This window comes from Mytilus galloprovincialis, chromosome 8 (assembly GCF_965363235.1).
Source record: "Mytilus galloprovincialis chromosome 8, xbMytGall1.hap1.1, whole genome shotgun sequence".
NCBI classification, from domain to species: Eukaryota; Metazoa; Mollusca; class Bivalvia; order Mytilida; family Mytilidae; genus Mytilus; species Mytilus galloprovincialis.
This window is the reverse complement of record NC_134845.1, coordinates 50,682,250-50,700,152: the sequence shown is the minus strand read 5'-3', so window position 1 is coordinate 50,700,152 and position 17,903 is coordinate 50,682,250. Positions and strand designations below refer to the sequence as shown.

At 33.7% G+C, this 17,903-nt stretch overlaps 1 protein-coding gene across 5 annotated transcripts in view; it reads right to left on the bottom strand.

The window, feature by feature from the left end:
• The window catches only part of LOC143042151 (uncharacterized), a 65,243-nt gene that overhangs the window by 13,516 nt on the left and 33,824 nt on the right, over positions 1-17,903 (bottom strand). The window contains exons 1-2 of one of the 5 annotated variants that reach the window (XM_076214412.1): positions 14,566-14,631; positions 10,052-10,392 (exon numbers count right to left, since the gene is read on the bottom strand). The exons of the other annotated variants lie outside the window; for them this stretch is intronic. Coding sequence (XP_076070527.1) covers positions 10,052-10,392 — 341 coding nt within the window. The 5' untranslated portion in view covers positions 14,566-14,631. Of the gene's footprint in view, positions 1-10,051; positions 10,393-14,565; positions 14,632-17,903 lie in introns of those variants that run through there. 5 annotated transcript variants of the gene reach the window in all.

Genomic DNA, 17,903 nt, shown 5'->3' with positions numbered 1-17,903 from the left:
TCTCTTTTATCACAAGTAGAGTTAAGGCTTATTTTCCAGGAAAAATAACGTGTAATAGTTTCCATCTGCACATTTTCAATGTATTATCTTTTAAATAGTTATGAATGATTTTATGCACATATTAAGCTTTAATTTGTATATTTTCACAGTTTAATATTCTGTTTCACTTAAGGTACCCAATTGGAAGTTCTTTATCACATTCTATCAGAATTGTATCAATTTGCTATGAATCTAATTTTTCTAGTCTATATTTGCAATTCAATTTTACGGTTATATATCATGTATATAGTGAGTTATTTGTTAAAACACTAGTTCATATTGAGCTTTCTTCATTTAATATTTTAAATCATTCTTTTGGGATTGCTTTTCTTAATTTTGAGAATTCAGCCTTCCAATTTGATTTATATTTTAGTTTTATACTTATTAATTTTTCTGAATAGACTCCCTTTTCATCAATTTTGAGAATTCAGCCTTCCAATTTGATTTATATTTTAGTTTTATACTTATTAATTTTTCTGAATAGACTCCCTTTTCATCAATAATATCATTTATATGAATGACATTGCTATCTATCCCGTTTTCGAAAAGTAGTATTTTCTTTTGAAATTTGATTAAATGATCCAAATGATTTCCCGACGGATATTTATGAAAATTGAGTACTGCATATTAGTCCGGCCGATTGGTGCTGATATAGAGCAGAATTGCTCACTTGATGAGGAAAGCATGAAACTTTGCATAGTAGTTCTTGGTTATATACCCTTTTATTTCAGCTATGGATCCACTCTGAAAAATTTTCAAGATGGCGGAAAAACGGTATAAATATCAAGCTCGTTCTTAAGGTATTCTATATAATTTCGGAAATTAAAGTAATGACTCTATAAGAATTGACTTCATGTTCTTAAATTTGTTATCAATTAATTTTAGAATGTAAAAAAAATTATTTGGTTATTTCTATAGCACATACATTTGCAAATATGGCTGCATATACAAAAAAATTGTGAAATTCAAAATGTTAATCAATATGTTACATGTTATATTTTTGTAATTGTTCTATTTAAACGCTTTCAGTTTTAATGGGTTAAATGAAATAGGTTGAAACGAGTCGATTGAATGTTAATATAGGTCGGTTAAATGTGGTGGAATAGTAGATAACTCATCTGAACTTTGAGCCAGTGCCGAGGGCACCTTGTCTCGTGTCTCTTCAATGCCACGTCTTATGTCACTTATCGCGTTTTCATCTGCCGTACCAACTACATCGTCAAATTATTCTATGTAATCAATAGGTGTACCTGTCTCTAGGCGGATTAGACGATTGTCCTCATTTAAAATGGTTAAGGGGCAACCATTTCCTTTTTAGCTACATGCGAAACCAATTCGCAACTATTCAGCGAGCATGGTCCTAAAATGCACTCCTGGTCAGCACTTTTATTAGTTTTAATAGTATCGACTTTTTTTAGTTTGGCGGATCTATAATGGTTCGTTTTATGCAAACTTGCTGAGTAAAAATCTCGTTTCCACTGTTAACAAATATAGCATTTATCACGTTATTGTTGATGGTAATTGTGGGAGTACTTATGTTTATGACTGCGCTCAGAGTGTCCAAAATATCTAGTATAATATCGTCTGTTAATGGCTCTTTGCACACATTTCATTGTATGTTTACTCTATTAATGTCGAGAGTCGTTCTTTATAATCTTCCCAATAACAAGCTGTTAACCCATCCCACGTAGCGTTACGTTCTCTAAATCTCCATTTTCTGCCGGAATTAATTTGTCATTTACTAATGTTATCATTGCAGCAGTGTCCACAATCATGCTCACATTCTGGTCATGTATAGTACCTCGTAATTCTAAGCTCTTTCAAAGGTTTGTCTGATGACAATATCGGACGAGGCCACGGGCCTCTGTTCAATTTTGTAATGAGGTGATGTTTCATGGCCAAAAAACTTTGGAGCCGTGCGTTGGCCTACTGGCCCGACCCTTTGCTGTTTAAAGACTCCATTGTTGGGGTAGTACTTTGATTTGCTCCGTATCCTGGTGAAGGTGACCGTTGTCTGAAATAACCGGGATTTCTAATATTTGTCCATGGAGATGCTAAACGTTGACTTTAGGTACTACATGATCTCTAGCTTAGTGGGGGTGTTGCTGATCGATAAGCATTAAGCTTGGTGTATTTATATCTAGCGATCTACCGCGATTGTATTGCTCAGGAGATCTTCAACGTGAATATTGATCGGGTGATATTCCATTGGACTGGTGATCTTCCATGATTATTTGATCAGAAGAACCGAGGTTATATTGATCATCCAAAACACGGTTATGCTGATTTGTTGAAAGCATAACATCAGCTAGTTTTGAGACTATTTGTGTGAGGTTATGTACCTCAATATCCAAAGGACTGCTCATATTTCCTTCATCGGTCGGAAATACTGCGAAATCAACAAAGTAGACTTGTCGATGGTCATAATTGGCACTTTTTGATCCATATATCGCCATGAGGTTTTTAATTGGTTTAACAGGTCGCGAACTCTAGATTTCTTTACGTCAGAATATATTTGCATAGTAATTTCCCAAACACAAGGCCAATACGGCCTTGAAAAACTGACCAATCGACTCAATGAGCTACAATGCATTGTGGGCTACTACGAGTTTACTACAATCGGAAAACACGCGAAATTAGTGGAAGAACTGTCAACTAATATAGTGTCTGAGATTCTCAAAATCTATGTTTTTGTTCTGCGAATGTGATTATTGTAAAATATATAACATAATCTTCCATTTGCATGCTCAGATTAAAAAAGTATTGTTTACGGGTTTCAAAATTCGACTTTCTTTTTCGCCTTGTTAAAGTTGTTGAACAGGTTTTTACCATTGTTATGCATTGTACCTGTGCAATAATTCTACGACCTGAAACAGTGAAATTTCAGATGAAATGACCACTGTCCACTATGATTTTTTAAGCTCTTTTAAACCTGTATAATGTCATTCCAAAATCATTTCTGCCTAGAAAAACACGAAAACTCTCATTGACACACTTCTTTCTGTACTGAATATGTAAACTTTTTATCAGGACCTGAACTGAAAGTAAGAACATCATAATATTCATTTTTTTAAAAGGGGGTCCAACCCCCGGCCCCCCCCTAATGAATCCCCCACTGAGCGGTTACGGTATATAGCTTAATACATTTTGTATAGCTTCATCCATCGATTAAGTCCGTTTGTTGCTAATTTTATCACAAAATATATCTCAGAGGTTTTTATCATTCGGCTGCTGTGATGTTGACGTATGTGAAATATCTCCAATATTTAAAGCATCTGGATCACAGTGGGTGCCATATAACCTATTATTTTTATTCTAAAACGTGCTTTGTATATAGAAATAAGAAGATGAGGTATGAGTGCAAAATGAGACAGCTTTCCAAAAAAGACATAATCTAGTAAAGTAAGCAGGTTCTATGCCGAAAAAATGCTATAAATGACCCAAAAATTACTTGTGTAAAACAATCCAAACAAACAAACAAACAAAAAAACCCGGCCCAATGTTATATATTAAAGGAAAAGAAATCTATCTTATAAATAAAAACGTATATAGCTTTTTATATATAGGAGCCTGTATTTCAGTGGTTGTCGTTTGTTTATGTGTTACATATTTGTTATTTCTTTATATAATTAAGGCCGTTAGTTTTCTCGTTTGAATTGTTTTACATTGTCATTTCGGGGCCTTTTATAGCTGACTATGCGGTATGGGCTTTGCTCATTGTTGAAGGCTGTACAATAGATGTTAATTTCTGTGTCATTTCTGTTTCTTGTGAACAGTTGTCCCATTGGCAATCATACCACATCTTCTTTTTTATATTAGATGCAACGCTGCAATTTTCACAAAACATATCAAATTTTCCACCTCGTCGCACAAACATGTGGATAACATCATTACAGCTTATTTCCTAATGCATGAAGAGCAAAACTTTGGTTAGCTTGCTTGCTTTGTTCGTATATTGTACAATCATTTTAGGATAATAACCAATTAAATTCAAATATAAAATATTCAAGTTAAACTATGCCTATATATATTGTTTAAAGATGTCAATCTTAATTTCAAAGCTTGTATAAACAACTATACACACAAAGCAAGCAAGCCAACCAAAGTTTAACTTTGCAAGCATTAGGAAATCAGCTGTAATGATTTTATTCTGTTTGGCAAATGTCCGAGCCCGTTAAAAAACAAAAACAAAATGAAACTACAGTTGCAGACTTCACTACCTTCAAAACAAAGGGAACAGTTTGGGAGTCTCATATACTGAAATGTGACAAACATAAATACTTATAATTGTTTGTTTCATTAGAATCCTTTATTCTGATTGGCTAATTGTACATCACATGTTATTCCTTAAGCATTTGCATTACCCAATAAAACTTTTCGTCCATGATAACACGTGGTCCCACAATAAAGTGCACAGATGAATTGAATAAAAAAATTACAAAATACGTATTTTCATGATCAAAGCTCAAAAATTGTAATAATAAGTATTGAATACTACTTTTTGTACCTTCATAGGGTTGTAAAAGCGTTGACCGTGCGCACATTTTTAGAACGCGCTTCATACAAAATGTACTTCGGTCAACGCTTTTACACCCCAATGAAAGTACAAAAAGAAGCATTCAATTCTTAAAATAGATTTTGTTAACACTGCCATGTATGTAAATATTTCTTCCCCTTTTTTACGAACACAAAATTCAAGGATCACACATTCGCCTTTACTTACTAAACGGAAATTGCTGTACTCGTGAATATTAGCCCCGGCTGTTATTGAGGGATTACTTTACACTAGTAAGTTTGTCTCATGGGTAATTGAGTTTTTCGCTGTTGTTTCGTTGCTGTCTGGTGGACGAATACATGAAATCTCCATGCCATCATCAAACATATTAATGGCTATATATCGGGTAATTCAAACCCTTTTTTCTTCGCATAGAAACAACTCTTCGTTAATCTGAGCATTGAATGAATACTTTGTATCACGAACAATAAATTAGGATACACAAAATGAAAAACTAAGCGAAATTGTGAATCCCGCATTGCACGAAAAAATATGTTGTATTTCAGTAAATAACACGTGTTCTCGGTTGATTGTAAACACGTAGTAGTCTATCATGCATTGTTACTTATTAAGTGGATTGGTCAAAAACCTAGGTAAAAATAAATTGCGTCACATGTAAATAAACAATTACATGTGCGAGAACATAAGTATGCTAATTAATGCATTTCCATATAAGGTAGTGGTCCCGACCTGTTTAACTTCTTGTTGAATGTTTCTGGATTCCTCTCTATTACATGCCTTGAAGAATTTTTGTCTTTACATCCTCGACGGAATGCTTTGGTTCCAATCTGGTTTGATCGTCTTTCTTGCTGAAGCGCTGCTCCAAATGAATGCTTTTGAAGGCCTTTGAATCATCATATGTGTTTACCTTGCAAGCGTACTCAAAGCCAACATCTGGGGCCTACACACATTTTTTCTGTTTTCCCATTGTCATCTTTAGGCAGTTCGTTCAAATTGGTAAATGAACGCCTCCCAAGTCATGGATCCTCTTCAATTCATTTTTTTTTTCATTTTTGGGAGCTGTGGGCTTCGGCTCCGGTCCCATGCACCAAGTTTTCTTGCCATTTGGTATATTCTCTCTCCAATGAGGAGTCTGAAGAAGAGGTGTTGCCACACTCTTTTGGTTTCCTCTGCCCTTTCCTGGATCGGTCAGTGGAGTCAGCCTGCTGTTATGGGAAGTCTGTTAGAGCTCCAGGTGCTGACGAGGTTGTCATAATTGGAGTTATAAATTTGGAATTTGCCATTGACTCTACGGGAATGATAACGTAAGTAGGTACTGCATTCAGCATTGGCGAAACTTGATAGAATCCACTTTCAGACAATTGTTTCTGTAATGGTGTGCTGCTCTGAACCAAATATTATTGATTCATAGTAAGTGTGCGTAAGAAGACACATAAGGCTTTTGCTTGTATCCTTGATTAGTACTAGAGGTTTATGTTCTTAAATGGAGTTTGTTGTTGAATAATTTTAACTGTTTCATGCAGGGCCAAAGGTCCTGATATAGGACTTTTTATTTAAGGTGAAGACACCTTCAACAGAGTTTGCGCGGTCGATTGTTCATGCAAACTACAATTGGGGAAAGACCCAAGGCATGGATTTTGTTGTGTACTTTTGGTAAACTTGCGTTGTACTGGCTAAGGTCAAATTTTGGCTTAGAGGATGTGTCCATTACAGGAATTTTAACTTCATTGTTTCGATTGTCCACTTATTCATTTACAACAGATGCCAGTTGTTGGAAGGTACCCTGCTGTTCAAATGGTAGAATCCACTTGCAGCCAATTGTTTCTGTAATGGTGTGCTGCTCTGAACCAAATATTATTAATTCATAGTAACATGAGTAAGTGTGCGTAAGAAGACACATAAGCCTTTTGCTTGTATCCTTGATTAGTACTAGAGGTGTATGTTCTTAAATGGAGTTTGTTGTTGAATAATTTTAACTGTCTCATGCAGGGCAAAGGCCCTGATATAGGACTTTTGACTGAAGGTGAAGACACCTTCAACAGAGTTGGTGCGGTTGATTGTTCATGCAAACTACAATTGGGGAAAGACCCAAGGCATGGATTTTGTTGTGTACTTTTGGTAAACTTGCGTTGTACAGGCTAAGGTCAAATTTTGGCTTAGAAGATGTGTCCATTACAGGAATTTTAACTTCTTTATTTCGATTGTCCACTTATTCATTTACAACAGATGCCAGTTGTTGGAAGGTACCCTGCTGTTCAAATGGACATTTAAATTGAACTGCATCTCCTTTCGCAGTTGTTGTCAGCTTGTCCATTCGTCTCACCACACCATTGAATATCTTATTGGTCTGACCATCAATTCTGCCAAGCAATTATTATTAGCCTTGTGGTCTATACTGTCTTCAGAGATATTGCTCTCATCTGTTCGTTATTAATATTCATTGATTCTTTCTGTTGAGTTCGAAACGTAATGAGACCAACACATATTTTATCAATTCGCGCTTCACTCTGTTTTATATTGCGGTAAATCTCAGCTGTACTTTGAGCATTAGATTTTCTATCTGCTAAAAAATCTTGGTATAATTGTTTAATAGTCATTTCTGAGCTATCTTCTGTTAAAGTGTCTTCAGCTGTGGGTTTCTCCTTATCCCCAAGTAATTCAGTTTCTGCAATTTCAATGTTCTTGTCCTTGTTGTCCTCAATTCCTGCCATTTCACTGATATGTGTTTAAATGATTCTCAATTCACAGTTTAATATCTCAAATTGCAAAATATTGCGACCCAAGAAATAAGATAGGCACTGAATGATATCTTAAGGCAGATAAATCCCAAATCACAGCTTTAATGTGTGACCCAAGACAACAAATAATGCAGCTTTTAACGAAAGCTACTATTGCAGCTTGTTATGAAAGCTACTTCTTTGTGTATGAAATAACAAGCAAGGCAAAATAATAAAGGACAGAACTGGGACAGATACTAAATGACACTATACATCAATAAAATGCTTATATTCAGGTCAATTCTCAATATAAATATTTGCTTATTTTTCAAGGCGGCCATTTTAAAAATAGCCGCCATTTTGTATTTCAAAGATACATCAAAACAAAATCTTGCTAAGTACACTAAGTCATTCAAATATGTTTATTTATGTTCTTCCAGCATCAAATCCACTGTGGTTTGTGCAATACTGGAAAATATTTTAGAACGTACGGCAGCCATCTTGAAATAAGCCGCCATTTTGAATTTTGAGGGTGGGTCTATAGCTAATATTGTTCAGTACACAAAAATGTACCATCATGCAAAAATTGGCGCGTTCCTCATTATTTGGGCATTTTTTTCACCGATCGGTCGGACTATATAAAGAATTGAAATGGTTATAACAGGAATAAGTACTAGGATGTAATAACATATTTCAGAACAAAAGGAAAATAGACAATGACAATTGTACGAATAAAATTATGCTTTTTTTTTGTAATAAATTGTAGAGTTCAATACCTGGAACATAAACAAGATTCTACCTGTTTGGACACAGAATAGGAACTATAAATAGATTTATATTTTCCATAATTTCTTTTCTCTTTTTCTTGAGAATAATTGTTCTAAAATGTTCAAATTTCTGCATAAATGTTATATTTTTTTTCTATTGAAAAAAATATTGTACAAATAACAATTGTTTTGTATTTGATTAATATAATTATATATTTCAAAGAACTTTAAATTGACATCCTTTTGTATTCTTTTAAACATTATTTTGTTTATTTTAGATTTATCTGATTTATTTCCATTCACATGTGAATGTATGTAATCCTTACATCATTGTCAATATAATGGAATTTTATGTGACTGTCATACAAGTTAGGTATTTAACTAGCTATAAAACCAGGTTTAATCCACCATTGTATACATAAGAAAATGCCTGTACCGATTCAAGAATATGACAGTTGTTATCCATTTGTTTGGTGTGCTTATGCTTCTGATTTTGCCATCTGGTTAGGGACTTTCCATATTTCTCGGAGGTCGGTATTTTTGTGAATTTACTTATTAAACGACCTTGACTACAATGAGGGACTTGCACGGTCGGGAATGGTTATACACGGCTAACACCTTGATATATATATGTTGTGTACAAGTTATCATTTTGTACAAATTATAATTTGTACAAAAATATTGTACAAATTATAATTTGTATTTTGTCTTTGTACAAATTATAATTTGTACAAAAAGTGCCTGTACAAATTACAATTTGTACAAAATTTGACCAAAATTCACTTATAACTTGTACAACATTTTTAAATATGAATTTTGGTGAAAAATGCATTGATTCACAGGATAGAATTGTAATTTACTGACCAAACATTAAACCTTATTAACAAAATACACCGTTTTCAAACAACTACAAATTCTAAACTTTGCAAAAACGAGTATATTTGTAAAATTTGATATTATGGATCGTGAAAGATCGTGAAAATAGTCTCGAAAGATTTGTTGTCACTTATTCGTTATTTCAAAAAGTCCAAGGCAACAATCAAAGATTTCTTTAAACAAGAGATGATTTATATTTGTAATTGGAACTTCAAAAGATTGGATTTACATGACTTATTCCACTTCAATTTTGTTTGTGAAAAGATAAATGGTTCAATGCCATTGGGTCTGATGATTTTATAATACTACACCAACTAGTTTTCTTATAAAAATAAAAGTCCGTCTGTCTGTTCTGCATAAGTTGTATTGTGTTTTTAAAGTTTGTATTGCCTCAAATGATTTCCGTTAAGTTTTATGCACAGTCATAGATATTTATAAAACAAAGATCCTTGTTGAAAAAAAAATTGATAAAAAACGACACAAACACAACTGACATATTCCTGACTTTAGCAAAATCATATTCCTAACCAAATCGTGGGTTTAATCTCGCTTTCTTTCTGGGATATTTATTTGTCCAAGCAGTTAAAATATGCCTGTAAAACAGGTCGTCATCGATTTGATAGTCAAAAAATGTTGTGCAATACCCGATTCCATATATCACTACATCACCTGTTTAAACGAATGATAAAGAACTACTTTTGAATTTTGTAACTTAGATGTACTGTGAGGTCATTTAATAGCAATTCAATAATGTGTATCAATGCTTTTTTCACAAAAATCCATATGATAAATTATTGTACAAGTTATAAGTGATTTTGTGCCCGTTTTTGTACAAATTGTAATTTGTACAAGCACTTTTTGTACAAATTACAATTTGTACAAAGTCAAAATACAAATTATAATTTGTACAATATTTTTGTATAAATTATAATTTGTACAAAATGATAACTTGTACACAACATATATATGATTCGTTTCAAATAGCCCTACTATCTAAGATATTCATAATACAATATTATAGCAATTTGTTGTTATTTTCCCTCGAACCCTTGCTTCTGTGTCATCTTTTTACTGGTGAACTGTAATCCATGAACATGTTAATGACTATCATAGTACCGCAGAAATAATATACACACCTTAAGTATCTTCTTGTAAACTGTACATCAGCCCTACCAACACTTCCAAACGAGACTATTTCTTTCCATCGTTCTGTACTAAAACTAGCGAATATGGTGTTTAAAAGTGACGATTTACCTCCGCCGGGTGGGCCAACGATAGCAATATTCAATGGTGGTTTTCCTGAAACATTTGTTCCGACAATTTCCTGGCATTTTCTAATCAGTTTTTTCTTTTCGTTATATTTAGGGTCGTCTTTTTGATTTTCATGTGGAACTATACCATGGTTTCGATTGTAATACTGTTCTACGAAAGAATTTTCCCACACGTCTTGTTCAACTCTTATTTGTGGTCGGTCCATCTGGAAGTAGAAATCTGTGCTAGGAAATTGTAATTATTAATGATGCAAAATTTAGCAAAATGGCAAAAAAATAAAAATCAGTTTCCTCTTTCGTGGCAGAATATCACAACGAAGGACACGAAGTCTAAGATGACTTTGATAATAATTCAACGTGAATTGATCATAAAAATATGCGGATATGACCTATAATGGTATGCTGCTATATATTGTGACTTGGAAGAGAGTGTCTCATTGGCACTCGTACCACATCTTCATATATATTCATTTATATATGGTATGAAGACAAAAATCCATTTAGACTATAGAATAATTGTGTGCACAATTACAGGTCACCGTTCAGACTTCAACTAGTATGAAATTCAAATAGTGTGGCTGTGGCCATTGATTGACACATTAAATTCATCCATTGACTGGGACAATTTACGTGAACGTTTGTTTGTAACGACCACTGTTCACGACGTACCTACGATAGACATTTAAACTGTGAGGTCACCAAAGGTTTCTAAACGCCTCTAATTATAAAGTAATTCGAAAAAATAATCAGGAATAACCTTTATGTTTTGATTTATATAATTGGTATAAATCAAAACATCGTGTTATTTCTGATTAATTTTTTCGAATTACTTTATTGAGGTGTTGAGAACCTTTGGTGATCCCATAGTTTAAGTGTCTTTAAAAAGTGCAAAGTGATCAGTGGTCGTTACATACAAACGTTCACCTAAATTGTCCCAGTCAATGGATGAATTTAATGTGTCAATCAATGGCCACAGCCACACTGTTTTGAATTTCATTCTATAAGCAAAATATATAGCTTCATATATTTAAACAATTCAATCGAAAAAAAAACTTATGATTCATGCACGATGAATGGTAAAAAAAAACTGAACCAAGAAGCCACAAATAAACACTTTATTATACAGGACTGTGGCAACACAACATACGAACAAACTACAAATCAGTTGTGAATCTCTTGGTGACAATTAACAAACGGCACTTATCTAATATACGTTTTAAAATAACAATTCTACACTACGGATGTAGATGCAACAATCTATGGGTGCACTTCTTTTTTACGAAAATTTTGTAAACTGTGTGTGCCGTTTGTTGTTGTTTTCTAGACGCTACAAAAATAGAAACACATCGTTTGTTAAGTCTTTGGTGACCCTGTTTGAACTTTCAATAATTGTTTTTTTTTGTCCATCTGATGAGTTAATATCAAAAAAGAAGATGTGGTATGATTGCCAATGAGACAACTATCCACAAAAGACCAAAATGACACAGATATTAACAACTATAGGTCACCGGACGGCTTTTTCAACTGATTTTTGTAGTTCGTTCTTATGTTGTACTGTTCTACCACTGTGCCAGGTTATGGGGAGGGTATTTATTTATGTGCCTGTCCCAAGTCAGGAGCCTGTAATTCAGTGGTTGTCGTGTGTTCATGTGTTACATATTTATTTTTTGTTCATTTTTCAAATGAGACCGATAGTTATATCGTTTAAATTGTTTTACATTGTCATATCGGGGCCTTTTATAGCTGACTATGCGGTATGGGCTTTGATCATTGTCGAAGGCCGTACGGTGACCTTTTATTATTAATGTCTGTGTCATTTTGGTCTCTTGTGAACAGTTGTTTTTAATACGCACATGTTGTTGGTAAACAAAACAAAAAACATCGTTTAATCAGGTTGAAGTTAGAAACAAATGTAGCGTTTGTACTAACAAAAGATGAACGAAAAACTGTAGACGCATCTTTAGCATAATTTGTCAAAGTTTATGTACATTTTGCAAACGTATGTTAGAAAACGTTTGCATCGTTTGTGTTTGACGGAAAAGCACTCTAAGATTACTTGTAGTTACCATTCTAAAAGCTGGTCCAAAGACCAATACAATGAAAACAATTAATTAACCTTCGAGTATGTTGTGACGTATAATCATTATGACTGTACAACATTTACACTCCAGTTCTATTGTTATACTTTATAGTTTCTTTTTTTGAAACACGTGTAAATTGAATATATCTATTGTTACGAATAACAATGGAATTTGACCGGCTGTGACGAGTGAGGTTTCTGGAAACCACTCCTTCTACATCCCGCAAAAAGGTTATTGTTATTCGTAACAATAGAAATTGATTAATCTTTAAATAGCATGAATATTAGAAATTACTAATAGTGTTCACTACAAATTGAAAAAAAAAACACTTTAGGAAATTCCAATAGCTAAAATAAAATTACGCATATATTTTGAATACAAAAATAATCCTTTAATTACTTCTTTGCTGAAAGTAATATTTTTTTATCCCAGTCATATGTCTCTATTCTAAAGCATTGATCTCTTCTTTTTTAAAAAGCGTCGAATCTAACTCTCGTACCAACCCAACCCTCGTTATCCAGTGGCCGATCAGTGGTAGGGGTTCCGCGGGTTGGGCCCGATTTAAAAGATCAATGTATTTGACTGATTGGAACCCAACTCTCTTTCTGTAGAATTTGGGATCCCAGTTGGATCAGCCCCTGCACCCAAAAGAGAGATTTACGAAATATTAAATCTGTATCGTTGTATGCTGAGCGTGTCTGGTAGTCGTGTTTCTATTGCGGACATATTTATCCCTTTGTATGTCCGAATATGAATGTTTAGTTATTCTCGAGAAAAAGAGGGCTTTTTTCTATAAAACCGTGAGATAAACAATAAAGTTATGATTACCTTTATTAAACTAATACAGGTAAGTACTTTGGGTAACAATATTGCCTTTATTTTTGGTTTCTTCTACTAAATTCAGCGCTTGCCAAACAATTTCGTCCGTCTCATACCCTTCCATATTGACAACTGCATACAAGGAGCATAACGTACTTTTTGTTTGTAAAACAACCTTGACATAGGTAAAATATACTCAATTGTCAAAGTTTGAACAAAGATAACCAAAAAAGGGTTTCTATTGGGGTTTCATGTAATAAAAAAATCTTATAAATCATGGTATGATATTGTCAATAAAATACATGTTATCGGAGTTTTTTTTCATTTAATAATCAATTTTAACAATATAGAGTTTAGAATGGGGGTGTAAGTTAGTTATACACCTCCTGCCAACAGGGTTTCTTATCCAGACACACCTTTCCCTCGGTGTATAACTATTACGTAGATTTACGGTATCTACTTAAGTACTGTAAAAGCACACATTTTCGTGGGGGATTTAATTTCGTTTATTTCGTGGATAAGAATTTTATCCACGAAATTAAAACCCTAACGAAAATTTAACTGTAGATTTACATTATTTTATGATCTGACTAAATCTTATTGGCATTATATAATTGATAAACATAAATGCAGACAATAAAATAAATAGGTTAAATGATTAGACATCGATATTCAAAGGTTTTCTTTAAGTCAGATGATAATCCTAATCCTTTGTTTGTACAGTAATTAAAACTCACCAAGAACTGTCAATCAATGTCATTTAACAGTCTAATGCGTCTGTAATACCCTCAAGTTGTAATACATTTATTACACAATCATTGTCCTTGGATACAGCATCAAAGGTGTGTAACAGCCAATTAGCGTGTGCAGGTTACAACACTTGATTAGTGCTCACTGTTTCTATGAAATGCAATTATTGATTTTTCCCAACGGCAAAAGTTCACATCAGTTTTTATTGAGCATTGTCAATTATAAAGTGACATTTGTATAATTTTTTCAAACGTTAACAACCAAAAATTTGCGAAAGCAAATTTACAGATCTAACATTGTTGGGTTGATGTTTAGACGAGTTGTATATATATATATATATACACACATCAAGGACGATATACTGAAACACATTTAAAATTAATTATATATATGAAATTTAAATATTTCCCTGTTTAAAAAATGCAATTGTGTTTATCAGGATTAAAAAGATGTATTGTAAAATGTCCCTTTTAAATATTTAGACAAATAATGTAATATTTAGTCAAATAATGAAAAATTAATATTGCACTATGTGTTTAAGGTCTATGTTACCATGCAAACGCGAAAACCAATATCGCACGATTGTTATTTAATTCTAATTCTTAACATGTTAATAAATTTTGGAAAACATGTATAATTGAAAGCTCTTTGTATCTACGTATACTGCTCCATTTGATTTTCGAAAAGTGTTCACTGCTAGAGCAAACACTGCTTTCTTAAATGGCTTACCGTTAAGTTAAAGTTACGATATTCTTTTCTGAATCTTGAACTAAAGGTTTATTAACACTATTTGGAACTCCTCTGATTATATCTATACATACTATATAGAATAAAGAGACATCGCATGCATGGCTTAATTGACTGAAGGACGTCATAATTTTTAAACTTTACAAAACTGAGCAGTTTAAATTTAGGTTACACGTTTAAATGTATAAGTGCAGATGGCGTGTTTTAATAGATCAATAATGATGAAAGGACAACCGTATGTGTATGTTTTGGTAAAAGAGTGACGGTGTTGATGTGTGTGTTGGAAGAGCTGGAAAGAGGGAAGGTAGCATTTCGCACACCTTTTTTTTTTTTTTTTTTTTTTTTTAACGATAACAAATATTTTTATTCAATTATTTCCTGCTATATAAATACCTAAGCAGCCCAGGTCGCATACTTAGGGACCCCTGCTTTTTAACAGCCTCACTTGACCAGGGAAAATATCAAATGAGTTTAAACTTCCCAAAGTTTACATAAGTATACATTTAAAAATAACCAATACAATTGATTTTACCTGCTACGCATCACTGGCACTGTAATTCATAATAATTAACGTATATCCGGTTTACTGACTTACATTATACATGTGTTGATTTAAACGTGAAAACTATATATTTGATTGAAAAAATAGTAATAGTTATAGTTAGAATTAGAAATTATTGAATTAATGTGAATGAACAAAAAAAAATTTCGCACACCTTACAGTTCTGGTAAACCATTGTCTCTACAGTCTAATAAGTCAGATTTAAAAAAAAAAATGTGAAAGGGTACCGCGGAACCCGGGTCTCGCCCACTTTTGTTGTTGTCTATGTTTTTCAGTGTGATATGGAGTGAGTTTGATATATTGTGACGGAATGTACATGCTGAGAATCGCTTTCCTCGTTTTTGCAAACAAAAATTATTTCATAACAAGGGTTGGCCTCGTTGATCGACTGGTCAAAGTACTCAAACTACTGTCTCACTAGCCTGCCACTCTGATGTTGTGGGTTCGAATCCAGCACGCGGCAGGAGTGTTCCACTCCATTCTTTATTTATAAGAATTATCATTTTTAACAAGTTCCTAAAATGTCCGTACCTTCAATGTTTATGATGTACGATAGATAATGATGAAATGTGTTATTGGTCAAACTCTTTTCAATATTTTCAGCAAATATGTGTCCATGTAGATGTGACTATAGGAGGAAACTTGAACATTGGGAATCAAAAATAGTTCCAAATTTGTCTCGGGAAGAATTGTTAATAGTGCTAGAATCAGAACTATAGAAGATTAAAAAGGAACTAGCAGTCGATATAACACAATTTTCTTCTAGCATCCGCAGGCGATCGTCTGCTCCTAATTAACGGAAATCTTCTGAGAGGATGGGATTAACCGGAGCTGCATTTATGTGTATTGTCGTTGGCCTTGTTTTGCTGATTGTTGTATTCAATTTTGTTAAGTTTGTTAAATCTACGATTACCTTTTGAATACTAAGAAATGAGTCAAAGGCAAAATTAGCAGAAAAAACCAAGACTCGATAGAAACAGAGTAAATAGAAAAAAAATCGAAAATCGAATGTCAAAACAAGAACTGCATCAAGGCAATAAGCAAGACATTTATTTTCTCTGTTATTAACGTCATTAAAAAAAAGCAGCATACCTAAGAATTGTTCTTTTATTCTTACTTGGTAGCTTAACTAGTCTAAATAATATTGTTCGACTACTGTTGATCAATTTTGACAAATTTTGCATGAACTAATGTGTCCGTGTGTGGTGAAATTCCAGCTCTGAGTGTCCGTCTTGAACAAAAAGTGCCAGACATTATTTATCTTCTGTATCAGTTTATATATGACATAATCACTTTTCATTCCTACATCGTATGGTATATTTGCCACTGGCGTTTTACATCTATCCGTTCCTATAGAATTTACCATAACATATTATTAATTGATGATGTATTAACAACATTAACGGTACCAATTTTCCTGCACTAGATGCGCATTGCGACAAAACATGTCTCTTAAGTGATGCTCGTGGACAAAATATTTGAAATCCAAAGCTTATATAAAAGATGAAGAGCTATTATCCAAAAGGTCCAAAAAGTATAGCCAGAGCTTTGCACGAGGGAGATACAGTCCTTAATTTGTAACTATTTCTAACATTTTGTAACATCAAATTTTAATAATACAAAAAACCCGTATTTTCATGCCAGTACCGAAGTACTGGCTACTGTGCTGGTGATACCCTCAGTTACTAACAGTCCAACAGCAGAGGCATCTGTAGTGTTTGCTATGTATGTTTTATATCAGTATAGTAAGAGAGATAACTCTGTTATGTGTTGGAACAATGTATTTGAACTGCTTGTCTCCCTTTGTACTGTTATATATATAAGATGCTGAGTTTCCGGTTACGTAATAAATGATGTACCTTCAATGGTGTTTGTTTGTATGCCAGTATCAGGTTTAATCCGTGTGTTCCATGCCACAAACAGTATATTTAAATTGGCGACGAGGATAATCAAAGGTTGTATTACAAAATGGGATCAGTTTTACTACCAGATGTTAGCGGTATACAGAATTTCGACATTTCTGACTCGACAGGACTGTCTGCACGTTGGAAACGATGGCTTCGGGCGTTTCAACTATTTGCCGCAGGAAAAGGGGTTACAGACGTAGATCAAAAATATGCATTATTATTGCACACAGCCGGAATGAATGTTCAGGACATTTTCTTCACATTGCCGGAAGGTGCCGGAGAAGGTGCATATGAGAAGGCGGTGAGTGCGCTAGATGCTTATTTCACACCACTTTCAAATGCCCCTTATGAACGATCAATTTTTCGATCTATGATTCAGTCTTCTTCAGAGACAATTGAACAATATATAACGCGTCTTCGACAGAGAGCTGATACATGTGATTTTGGAAATCAAAATGCAATTGATGAAAGAATACGAGATCAAATTATTGATAAATGTTTAAGTCACCATCTCAGACGTAAATTGCTTGAGAAAGGTAGAACACTTACTTTAGCAAATGTAAGAAGTATTGCAAAAGCTATGGAAGACTCGGAATCAATTGAAGGTCAAGGTCAACATGATACAGTCAAAAGGTAAACAGTATGGAAAGAACAGTTTTAATTCTGTTAACAACAGTTTTAATTCGGGTAACAAGTCTACATGTACAGCAACTTGCTACAGTTGTGGGCGTGAAGGTCACATTAGGACTGACCCAAGCTGTCCGGCTCGGGGGAAGAAATGCAGGAAGTGTAAAATCGTTGGTCATTTTGATAAAGTTTGTAAAACTAAGGATAAGTCAAAACACGGAAAG